This window comes from Lemur catta, chromosome 7 (assembly GCF_020740605.2).
Source record: "Lemur catta isolate mLemCat1 chromosome 7, mLemCat1.pri, whole genome shotgun sequence".
Taxonomy (NCBI): Eukaryota; Metazoa; Chordata; class Mammalia; order Primates; family Lemuridae; genus Lemur; species Lemur catta.
The window spans coordinates 63,134,250-63,147,372 of record NC_059134.1 but is presented as its reverse complement, the minus strand read 5'-3'; the positions used below and the strand labels follow the sequence as shown (position 1 = coordinate 63,147,372).

The 13,123-nt window shown below is 39.8% G+C and overlaps 1 protein-coding gene across 1 annotated transcript; it reads right to left on the bottom strand.

Annotated features, from left to right (window-relative positions):
• Window positions 1-11,394: 11,394 nt before the first annotated feature.
• On the bottom strand, window positions 11,395-12,713 carry RBMXL2 (RBMX like 2). Its single transcript, XM_045556507.1, has one exon. It carries the CDS (start codon window positions 12,703-12,705, stop codon window positions 11,533-11,535), a length of 1,173 nt encoding a protein of 390 aa, XP_045412463.1. The 5' UTR covers window positions 12,706-12,713; the 3' UTR covers window positions 11,395-11,532.
• Between the last annotated feature and the right edge of the window lie 410 nt (window positions 12,714-13,123).

The window sequence follows — 13,123 nt, the reverse complement described above, 5'->3', positions numbered from 1 at the left end:
GGTCAAGCACGCATTCATTTGTGAGTCCACTGAAAGATATTACTGACCATATAGGAACTCGGAAAATCTACCTGTTATTACAGGTTTTACTTTAGCTGACCACAAAATTAATTTTAAAAAATTTTTCAACTTAATAAAGGGATGATGGTACAAAAAATTAGCAGTAAGTACTGAAAACAAAACTTAGTCTACATAATTTAAAAATATCCTAATGGAACTGAATGCAATTGTCACTAATTATTTTTGACAGAGTAACTACACAGTACAAAACAATAAATTATAAAAGATTAGAATCTCAATGATTTCATTCAAAACTGCAAAGGGAGATGGGAGGAAACTACGGAGGAGAAACATTCTAATTTTCTCTTTTTGAAAAATGAGGGGGGTTATAAATACCGTTTCATTCTTGAAATTGAAAGCATAAGTCCCTCTTCATTTTTAAGCTATTGTAAATAATGTAAATAATCATGTTGTCAGGAAATAATTATATTTTACCTCCTCCTTTAATTCCTTTTTAACTTGCTGTTTTTCATTTGCTGACATCCTAGACCAGCATTAAGTAACTGTCTTATGTCTTGCTTTAATCAGATTCTTTCTGTTTTACTATTAAGAATGCTGTCAGCTGATATTTTGAGATAAATACATTTTGCCATGTTCTATATTTGGTTTACTAAAAGTTTATATCAAAAGCGGATGATAAATTTTTTATTAATGTTTCACTGGCGTCTCTGGAGATGCTCATGTGACTTTTTTCTTTTGGTCCACTGATGTAAAGGATTATATTAATGGATTTTATAAAACTACATTCCCATTTGTTCATGGTATATTATTCTTTAATTATGTTATATGGCTCAATTTACTATTATTGTGAGTGTATTTTTATCTATATTCATGGGTGAAAGTGTTCATAATTTTCATGCTTTTATGTCTTTGTCAGGTTTTGGTAGCAAGTTTACACTGGCCTGCAAAATGAACTTAAACACTGTCTATCTTTTAAAATATTCTTTAATGATTTACATAGCATGAGTATTTTTCTTTATTATAATCCTACAAAAAAATGTGCTTTTAGAGATTCTTTCACGGATTTAAAATTGCTTCCATGGTTATTACCCTATTTATATATCCTATTTATTCATGAATCTATTTCTATAATTTATGTTTCTATTAAAATATCTATTTTATGGAAAGCAGAGAGGAGAATCTAGGCAGAGGCTGGCCAACACCCTTAGTTGAGGATACAGAAACAATAGTCCAGAGGGGAAAAAGCCGTTATCATATGCAGGCCAGAGTAACAGAGAGAAGGGGCTGCACTAACAGAGAACTCTAGACACCTGCAGAGGGTCCACCTAGAATATTCAGCCAACTATTAATCCACGCGGGTATATGAGCAAACTCTCTGAGGCTGAGGAAAGAGCCATCCAAAATGATTAGGAGGGAACAGCACCTGGCCCTCACATAGGGCCAGGAATAGTGCTTGTTGCCATAGTACTGATTAACCCTAGACTGAGCACTGTTCCACTGCTATTTTTAATTCTGAAGTTATTGCTCTGGTTAGCCAGTGGTTATACTTTAAGGAGCTGAGGCCCCATTAATTCCATCTCTCCTGGGTATTTAGAAATATGTGTAAAATCAGATGAGTGTTTCAACAAAGCACAGCCTTCCCCCAAGGTTCATAAATCTAGCTTTGTTGTTAATCCCTCCCAAAACAAATGAATCACAGATGACTTAATCCAAATATATTAGATACATGTGGAATGTTTACTGGAAATAATAAAAATAAATTAAGCAGTGATATTACTGAGGTCATGAAATACATCTGGTGAAAACTTAGTTTGCAATTTTATAGTATATCAAAATGTTCATAATATTTATGACTTCTTTACATGAGAGAAATGGTGTTTCTTCAATGCTTCTAAAAAGCAATTTTTCAATTCACTGTCATATATTTTTGGAGTTTTAATGTCAAAAATATTTCACTGGACATATAAGAGGAAACACACAAGTTTTATCGAGATCCCACTTCACTTTTGCCTTCTTTTTAGGCTCAATTCTAGTCTCCAATTTTCCTTCTATTCCAAAGCATTTCTGCTACCAGGATAAAGCATTTTCCTCTGTACTCATATGTGAGTTGGACTGCGATTGTTAGTGTTCCTCCCCCACTGGACAGAGAAATGAATACTCAGAGATAGAGACTCATGTGTCTCATATTTGCATTTCTACCTTTCAGAACTGTGCTCAGCCAGTGTTGAATTAATCTGTACTAGACTAGTGAACAGAAGGCTGAGGACAAGCCCAAGCACATACTGGTTCCCTGCCACAAGCCCCATACCCCTTTGTTACTCCTCAGAGGACTGGACATTTTCTTGGAAACCACTGAGCAGCTGAAAAGTGGAATTGCATTTACAGGCTGTCTAACTGCCCAGAGTGATTATTACTGTTCCAAGAACATTTCCTCCTAATTGAAAATATACAAATGGTTCATTTCTCCAGGTTTCTGATTTTGGTTATCATTGTATCTATCAACTGTAGGTTTAGAATCTCACCCAAATAAAGAGTAAGGCCTGGAGAAAAAGGCTTATCACAATTAAATTTCCAGACTGAATAGAATGCTAAAACCATACACTGTCTATGGAGGGCCTTGATAATGAAATAAAACACAAATGGAAATAAGAGTGTTGTAACAATTGAGTTCCCTGGCACGAATTCAAGACTACAGGTGTACAGTGTCTTGGTATAATTGAAAAAAATTAGATGACTGATGTAAGAGCAGACAATGTCAACATGTAATAGCGAAATTAGGACATCACTTAGTTTATTTACAATCCCACACCAGATAGAAGTCAATGAATTGCTGCCTGTGAGTAAGCTGGAGGATTCAGGTGAGAGCTGATAGAACTAATGAACGGAACACTGAGAAGGGGTTAACCTCAAGTTACACCCACAGACGATGCCACTAGAAAGCAGCAATTATGAAGGTAGAGTGGCCCTTCACAGGCCCTTGCACAACAGCTTGTGAAAGAAAGTAGCCATTACGAAGATTCTGACAAAGTTGAGTTTAATCCTGGTTTTGACACCAAAAAACACTATAGATTTTTTTAAACCATACATATCAGTTCTAATTCAAAATTCATAGTGAGATTTCTTAGTTCAAAATAACTGTCATGGTTGAAAGATAAGACACTAACTGTGAAGAAGTCAATGATAAAAAATAATTAAGAATAGGTGTTGGGGAGATGGGAAGGGGTAGGAAGGGATGGGTACATTCACACCTAGTGGGTGCGGTGTGCACCATCTTGGGGATGGACACACTTGAAGCTCTGACTTGGGTGGGGCAAAGTCAATATACGTAACCTAAACATTTGTACCCCTATAATATGCTGAAATAAAAAAAAATTAAAAAACAAAATAGGTAGTACCCAGCAAAAGAATGCCACAGTAGCTACCCAAGATGTGCTCATGCCCTATCCATGTATCTTTTCCATGGAGTAAGTGTGAAGTGTGAGCTATAAAAAGATACTAACACGTTGGGTGAAACTAGGTATTGTGTGGGCTTTATCTTTGTTAAGTAATCTATGTACTAATTTTTAATGTGTTTCTGCTCCTCATTAAATATTTTTCTATGATTATAAAATATAAATGCTTATTGAATATGAGGTAAACACCCCCTATTTAGTAATTTTTCCTGGAACTTCAGGGTGAGAACCGAGCCACTTGGATTGACATAATAAAATAGGGACTTGTGCTCTTATGCTCCTGCTTGCCTGGTACTTTCAGGCAGTATAACTTGGCAAATAAAACCGTGGGCTCCAGAGGCCAATTTTTGACAATTCTTGAGCTTTTGGTGACATCTAGTGGACTACAATGATAAAGTAATTTCTGTTCAGCGTCAGGAAGCACAGTTTCCTCCACCCAGTTAACCAGCTTCTTAATCCACTAGGGCAACCTTAAATACAAAAAATGTAAGCCTTATTATGAATAGGATGACCCTCTTCCTCCGACCTCTCTCTCCCATCCATTCCAGGTGCCAGGAAAATAATAAGCAAGTGCAGTTTCAGATCACCACTCCCACCTTCAGAAGTTTTAATGGCTCCCAACTGACAATGGAATAAAGTACATGAGAGTTATCAAATATGGGAAATAAAATAAACAAAGATGAGGACAATACTAAAATTAACTACAAATAGAGGCAAATGAATCTAGCTGTATTTAAATTGGATAACATATACACACTAAAGAGGAGCTACCCTGTTTCAGGGAAAATCTTGAAATTCACAGCCTCTGAAAAGCCTTCTCCTAATCAGGATTAATTCTTTCTCTTAGCCTATGCATATCTCATAGCATTTCCCTGTCTGTTACGCATCCTAGGTAGTTTGACGCAGAACAATCTGTCACCCACACTGAACTGTGAGTGCCTTAAGGATAAAGACAGTGTCTGGTTCACCTCAGATTCAAACAGCCCTGATATCTTCAACGGATGACGTTTTCTGTGAAGTTGGCTCTGAGACTTTAAAGAGGTATCAACGTACACACAGTTCATTCCAGGGCCTTAAGCCAGCCAATCCATAACTGTTTCCCAACTTCTACATTTTATCTGTTCATTTTTTCTAATTTGACCTTGAACTGATCTCATATTCCCTGCCTTTCTTATTTGGTGATTCACATTTTGGTGTTCCTCATTTCTATTCACTTGGTAATCAACCTCAAGGTATGCTCTCTTAAGTTAATATCACTTAGTGATTCATCTGCATTCCTTCACCTTTATCGATATAGCTTAAACTCCCAGCAAAAACTATCTTGATGTCAAAACAGAAGAGCAATAAGAAAACCTACCTCCATTCATTGAGAGTTTACACATTATCGCATCTAATTTTCATAGCAATCACTTATTCATTCTTCACATCTTAGTTCAATTATTACTTCCTTAAGGATGCATTCTCTGATGTCCTATACTACAACAAGCTTTTATTAATGTATCTCATAGCACTACGTATCTCTCTTTCATAGTGCTTATCATAGTTAAAATGCTACTTTTTTGTATGATAATTTAACCAAAGTCTGTTTACCCTTTTGAACACTAATCTATTTGAGGATTAACAATGTCTACTTTTGTTCACCAATATGTCTCCATTGCTTAGCTAAGAGACAAGGATTAATTTATCCAAAACTAATCCCCAGCATACTGGCCTCCCAGAAAAGGGTTGGCCTTCTGCAAAGTTCATTGAAAACTGGTTATGACCCATTTTAATGCAATCAAGTATGGTTAGCTGCACATCTTGGACCACAGTTGCCTCCACAAGTGTTGTTAGTGCACTCCCAATCACAAATGCTGATGTAGTGATTCCTGCCACTAGTTTGCTATGTTATACAACTTCAAGTGCAAGACTTTGACCTCTGCCCCACAACATCTTAGAAAAGGTGTTATTCAGAGTAACACCTTTTTCACAGCCCCCATTTATATTCTAATGCCTTTCCCTTCTCCCGCTCTTGACGGCTAGACTGGCCAAAAACCTCCACCAGGAGGCTCAGTGCCCCATTCTTAACTGGTCTGGAGTAAGGCAGACAGGTTTTTGTATTAATCAAGGCCTCAAATCCTATAAATCCCTAGCCGTGAGCACTGAGTAGCAGGAGGGCTGGAACTAAAGTTCTGCCATGACATATTGCTATTATATCCTAATTCCTAATTATTCAGGGTAGGGGCTGGCACTTCTTATATTATGTAACCCAAAAGCCCCACAGCCCAAGTATAGGAGTTCCTCTCCCAAAGTTGATATCCAATACTGATAAAGCTCTGTGTATTTGCCCAGAATGCATCTGGGCAACCAGCAACTGCTACTGCTCTGTCTCTGAATCTAGCAGCCAAGTATGTGTGCGGCTTAGTTGTTTGCTCTCTCAACATGATATTAGCACAGTTCTTGACATTTGTTGAACACTACATAAATATTTGTCCAACATTCGATCCAACGAGTAAACAGATGGACAATCTCATGAGGTGAGCATTCTTGTTCCTAATTTATAAGTAAGGGAAACAAAGCAGAGAATGTTTAAGTAACCTGACCAAGATCACAGAGTTAGTGAATGGTGGATACAGAATTTGAATTCAGGTCTACCAGATCCCATATTAGTTATTCTATTAATAAATCACTACATTCTACTGCAACTCAGGGACTTCTTTAGGTGCACCAAGCCCTGGGTCGATTGTAAATAAAAATAATAATAGGCACATTTTTTTAATCCAGGCACTATATTCGGTACTTTATTTATGGGGTAAAATTGAGTCTAAGCCAATTAAATCAGACAGTAATAATTCTAAACCCCATTTGATTTGAAGGAATCAAAGTCTTCATAATAACATATATCTTCCTCACCCTAGAATGATTAGGAATGGGGCACTGAGCCTGCTGGTAGAAGTTTTGGTCCCCCTAGCTGTCAAGAGGTAGAGAAGGCAGAGCCAGTGGAAAATAAATGGGGGCTGTAAAAAGTCAAATATGTCTCTAAGACTTCAAGCTGGGTGAGTACAGCTTGAGTAAACACAATAAAACTCTCAAGGTGAACTTTTCTGAAGATTTTGAATACAGAAGTAATTTTACTGGGTATGGAAATGATAAATTCCAAAGGAAAGTCTGTGCCACTGCTTTGTGTAGAATGCTATAGTACTATCATTTAATGAACCCTATTGCATTCCTTATTTAAAACTTTCACAGATGTTATGAAACAGTATTATCATCCTCATTTGCACATTAAAAAAAAACTGAAGGTTAAAATTTCTAAGAAAATTGTCCAAGCCACATAAGTAACAGAATGAGGACCTATACATATAACCAAAAGATTAAGCATCTCTCTACTATAACAAGTAACCTCTAAACATTACAGGGAAAGCTTTACTATTTTTCCTAATGTTTTCTCTAAAAATTTCATAATAGGTCCTTATATTTTTCATTCTCCTTGAGCATTTTAATAAATATGATAGACAGTGGGATGCATTCAATAGGTCATCATTGCTATATAGTTCCTTTAGAGTTAAATTTTTGCACTTGATAAACTTGTTCAATGTCACCCACAAAATATCTAGACTCAGAATGATTTTTATGTTATTCTTAGATGTGCTAAACTGTAAGAGAAATTAGCTTCAGAATCAACTTCACCCCAAGTAGAACATGCAAGATTCTGAAAGGAATTCACACTAGCATTGGATTCCATGTGTGCACAGCAAAAACAATATAGCTTGATTCTGCTTGGTGAGTTCTCAAATATTCCCAAAGAGGAAATATGGGAACACAGTAACTGTTCCCCAAAAAGAAATTTCTGTGAAGGAAGGGAAGGCAAATCATATCACCTTTAAGGTAAAGGCTAAAAGGCAGGGATCACGGAAACCATACAAAGGCTGAGAAATTTTAGAGGCTCCAGTTAGAAGAAATACAATGGGTATAAAAGCCGTTTCCATCTCACCTGGCCTGAGGCAAGGGTAAAAAAGGGAGCTATTTCCCTACAGGAAAAAAGAATTCTACTTCTAGCACTCTTTAAGATATCTCCGGGAGCCACAGCAGGATTCAGTCTGTGATCAAAAATGAAAAATGTTCAGGCCTCACCTGGTGGGCATTCAGTAATGCTATCAGTTGCCACATGAACAGTTTGAAGGCTCCTGGAACCATTCTGGAAAGAAAGAATGTGGAAGAGATGGAGTCTCAGGAGTAAACAGATAAAAGCTCAAAATATAAAATATAAAAGTTTTGGTTGAGATACAAATTCTTTAAATTTTACTCAGTGGATGAGTCCTGGTAAACATCTGATATGCTCTCTCTCATCATTATAAAAGTGATTATAAAGACTAATTCTCAATTGAATAGATCCTACAAAGATAGCTGTAATATATTAATTTCTAGTAAAGAACTATTGGGACTGTTCTATTGTATATGTACATGAGAAATATATGGCCTTTTTATGTTATTATCTCTTAATCTCATCTAAGCCCCAGATAAGTCTTTATTTCCAAATGTTAATACTTCACTTATTTAATTTTTTTAAGTTATTAACAATTTCAATATTCAGATTACTCTGCAGAAATAGCATCTCTGTTAATTGAAAAAAGTTTTTCATCACTTATGCTTCAAAACTAACATCAAAGAGAAAAACTACACCTTCTTCTAAGATTTGGTTCTCAGAAATATAAGTTCTACCCTTGAGGTTATGGTGAGCTAGCTGTGGGCACAATCTAGGGTAGGAAGGTTCTACAAACTGAGTCAAATAGAATAAGGCATCAACCATACTGATGTGAGAACAAAGCCAAGAGGGAGAATCATTCTCACAAGTGTTGCTAATAATAAACATTCTTAAGTAGTTATCAGATGCTGGGTGATGTGCTAAACCCTATTTTTTTCATATTAAAATTTGTATCATGAAATATTTTGAACTTTAGAATAAAAGGGATCCCAATATATAGACCACAGAAATTTAAGATGCTAAACTTGTCAGTTCTGCTTAAGATCTGTCACTTTTAAAGAAATAAAACATTACAGTTTCGGCTACAGCCCACTCCTCATCCCATCGTTTACCTTTCTTCCTCACACTAAATATACCACTTTTTTGTGTATCAATCCAATCGTATTTTGGTCTTTTTTTTTTTTACTATACCCTATATGCAATTTGCTTTTATCACCAAATAAATATTTTGATATTTACCCATGTTGATACCTGTAGATCTGGTTGATTCGCATCAGCTTCTACATTAAACTTCATATTTCTGGTGATCCACTCCAGGGAGACCGTTTCTACTTTTTTAACATTCAAAGAGTACTTTACAAACCAATCCTGTGCATATCTCCTTGTGAACATGTGCAAGTTTCTCTTAGTCCTTCCTTGAAATGGAATTTCTGGGTCCATGAGGTATGACCCATTTGGTACTGCCAATAGTATTTCCAAAGTGATTGTACCAATTTTATACATCTATCAGAAAGATGAAATCTTTTGCCCACTTTTTTCTTGGTGTTTTTTCTTATTGATTTTTAAGCATTCTTTTGGAAGTTATTTCAATGCAAATACATTCTTCCAATTTATGATCTGACATTTCACTTTGGTAATAGTGTCTTTTATTATAAAAATACCTTAATATAGAAAATTTTACCAACATTTTCCTTATAGGTTTGTGATTTTTATGTTATGTCTTAAAAAGGAATTCTTTACCCCAATGTGGTGAATGAATTTCTTCTTTATTTTCTTCTAAGTGTTTAAAAAATTTCCTCTTCACACTTACGTCTTCAAACCATCTAGAATGTATTTTTGTGTATGCTTGTAAGTTAGGGATTCTCACTTTATCTTTTACAGAGATCGTCTTTTTTTTTTTCTTAAGTTCATTCTGTCACCAATGACTTTTAAAGCTACCTCTGTCATATAACAAACATGTTTTCATACAGAAGTGGGCCAGTTTCTAGGCTCACAATTTTGGTCTACTGGTCTATCCTTGTCTGTTGATGACATACAGCTTAAATTGTAAAGCTTTGTAGTTAAGTCTTGGTGTCTGTAGGGTGTGTCCTTCCTAACTATTATTTTTCAGAATTGATTTGGCTCTTCTTGCTCTTTATTCAACCACGTAAACTTTAGCATTAGCTACATCTCCCGTTAGTGTCTCTTTTTAATACCTGTTTCTTAACAACTTGTTGGTGGTGAAATGAAGCTATTGATTTTTTTTCAGTTTTGTGGTTTACCAAATCTTTCATTTAGTATTCCATCGTTGATCAACACAAATAAATAGTGTTATAAGGAAAGAGGGGAAGGGAGTTGTGTGAAAAAAAAATCATGTTTTGACTTCATTTAAAGTTGATTTTCCAACTTAATTAACCTGGTTTTCAAATTAATTAATTTCCAAATTAATCTGGTAAGATTGGGAATAGTTATGATAAAAAAAACTTCCTAACAACAAACATATGCATCTCCGTTTAGTTCTTCTTTTATGTCAGTTTAATACAGATTAACAACTTTTCCATAAAGATCTTAACAGTTTTACTAGATTAATTCCTGCATCGTTTCATTTGAGCTATTTTTTGCATTTGATCTTCTGACACACTAGTGTGTGTCCTCTCCTTTAATTCACCTACTTTATTATTTTGTTGAAAAATCATGTTTTTAAGAGTTGTGTATGTGACTGTGTTACATTCAGATCTCTTTAAGTACTTTTTTGTTGCTGTTCAGGTGTTCATTTGTTTTCTCCAGCAATTATTACATTGCACACGGGTCCTAATAGTTTAACCTGATCCTTCTTTCTCTGGTTGCTAGAGTCCCTTGACTGGACAATTATCTTTCTCTGAGATAAACTGGGGAATTCCACAGTTGCTGAATGGAAAAGGTGCTTCTTCCCCTAAGCTTAGGATTAAAAAGAGGAAACTCTTACGTCCCTCCTGAAGCATCTTAGAGAAAGACTGACAGTTTTCTGCAGCCCTTCTCCTCATCTTTAGGGAACACTCAACCCATCCAACACTTTGTCTTTTGCAGACAGAAGACCCAGCCCCTTCATACCAGTTTGAGATCTTCAGAGATTGAAATGCCAAGCTCTTTCAGGTATTCTTTGACCTTTGCTCCTGAAGTCTGTCTGAAACTACTCACATTTGATTCCTCCAACCCTAGGGGAAGAAGCCCAACACAACCCAAGAGTCAGTGGTTGGCTCTAGAGCCAAGGGCAAGTAGCTTCCAGTTAGGAATGGAAGCCATTATCATCTCCAAATCCACCACTCGTGTATTTTCTACTTGTTCCTTAATAATTCGTTGGTGGTGAAAATGAATGCTATTAATTGATGGGGTTGGGTATTTTTGGTTTTGGGATTTTTTTTTTTTTTTTTTTTGCAGCATTGTGGTAAAATCTTTTAGTATTCCATTGTTCAAAATATGAATGATATTTTGGGGAGCAAGGGGATAGGAGATCTTGCAGATTCCCAAAGAAAGGGCAAAAAGGCAAAATATGGCCAGCATTATCCATTTGCTTTTTTAGATTTACCGAGTGAATACAACAGTTTTTACATAAGCATCTGATCTAAATGGTTTTTGTTGCTGTTGCTGGCTTTTTGGTTTTTAATACTGGAAACAATGAAATTCAGTTTGAAAGACACCCTGAAATCTTAAAAGTAGCATATACTAATTCCCTCCCACTCTCCCCCCAAAATCTAGTTGGTTTGAATGGGTAGACTGATCCATTTTTCCATTTTAGGTGAGCAGATGTTTATGAAACATCTCAGAACCGTTTGCCTCATTTATCAGAAAAATTTAGAAGGGAAGAAGCATTTAGGAGAATTTCTACTTGAAAATATAAGAAGACTAGTACGCAGATTCAAGTCTTATGCTTTTAACATGAGTTTGTTGAAAGAAACGTTAACAATTCCAAAACGAAATTTAACTTTTTTCCTCCCAAAAGCAAAAAAATAGAGAGGGAGTTAACACGAAATTCTTAAAAGGTAAAAACAACTCTTCTTTGTACTAGTCTTTGGGTAGGTACCATAGACCAGGTTCTTCTTTTTGTTAGCTTGCTTGAAAAGGGATTTTTCTTCCTACTTAGTATCTGCTCCGGCCTCCCCCTCTCTCCAAGCGGCCTCCGAGGCGGCCTCCGCCCCTGGGCACCCTGCGGCCTGACCGGCTGTAGGAATCGCGCGGGGGAGGGCATCCCCTTTCCATGGACGGGGGCAGCCCGCGATCCGCTCTACCCACCCGCTCTCGGCCCCGGGAGTAGCGGTCGCTCCGGCCGCGGCCATAACCGTCGCGGTCACAGCTGTAGGCGTCGGGCGAGCAGCCCCGGTACTCTTCGTAACGGCCGTAAGATGGCGGCGGCCCCCGCACGGGGGCGGCGCTGCGCGGGTCCCCGTAGCTCTCGAAGGGGTCTCGGTAGGAGCCTCCACTCGGATGATCCGCATAGTGCCGGTCGCGGCCCCAGTAACCGTCTCGGTCGCCGTAGCCTCTCGATGGCGAGTCGTCGCGGGCGCCGGAGTGGCCGTAATCGCGGTAGGTGTACTCTCTGGGCGAGGGGGCAAACTCCCGAGGGTCGCGGGCACTCGGGTAGTCTCGACTCGAGTAGCCGGCTCGGGGCGAGTAGCCCTCCTCCCGCGGGCCCGGGTAGTGGTCGCGGCGCGGGGGGGGCGGCTCCCGGCGCGGCGGGCCGGCATAGCCCTCTCGGCCGCGCGAGGCCCGGGCCCGCCCGCACATTCCGCCGCCGGCGCTGCGAGGCGGGCCCGACGGCACGGCCCTCTTGGGGGGCGGGCCCGCCCTGCGCGGCAGCGGCGGCGGCCCGCGCTTCGCGGGCATCGGGGCCCTGGGGGGCCGCAGGTCGAAATCCCCTGCGGAGCCGCCGTCGTCGGCCGGCCCGCCCCGGGAAGGGGGTCGCCGCGGACCACCGCGGCTTCCGCGCAGGGCCCTGAGGCGGCCACGGCTGCGGGGCGGCGGCGGCGGGCCCCGCGGGCTGCTTTCAAAAGCCGGTTTGGTGGCCTGGGCCACCTTTATGGCCTTACCATCGAGGGACTTGCCGTTCATGTCTCTGACGGCGGCCTTGGCGTCTGCGGGGCTTTCGAAGGTGACGAACGCGAAGCCCCTCGACTTGCTGGTTTCTCGATCTTTCATCAGGAGCACCTCGACGATGCGGCCATACTTGCCAAACGCGGCCTCGAGGCCTTTCTCGTCGGTTTCGAGGTCGAGCCCCCCAACGAAGAGCTTCCCCGGGCGATCCGCTTCAACCATGGCAGCGGCTGAAGTGGTCGATGGCGGCGGGAGGCGAAAAGGCAGCGTCCGTCGCGTCCTTTGAGCCCGCTCGCCGAGGGCGACTCCTACCGGTCGGGCTGCGCGGCGCAGCGTCCGGAACCGCGATCGCGCCCCCAGCCGCGCAGGCGGAACGCTCTGGTTTGTGCCTCCCGGGTCTGGTTCCCCCAGCCAGGCGGGCTCCTCTGCTGGTTGTGATTGGTTGGTTGTCTGCGGGGCAAACTGGGTCGGGAACGAAGGCAGTTTTGTGACTTCTTTCCAGTCTTTTAACTTCCAGTGAACCCGACCCTGGCTTAACGGTTTTAATTCACTCCTGAGAGCTTTGTCGCTAAACGAAAAGCCGTTAGGTGAAAAAAATGAGAATAATTGTGCCTTCCAATCCAAGTTACCCAAACCATTT

Excerpts from the sequence above, each read along its gene's own strand:
- RBMXL2 (XM_045556507.1), bottom strand. The coding sequence starts at position 12,705 with ATGGTTGAAGCGGATCGCCCGGGGAAGCTCTTCGTTGGGGGGCTCGAC.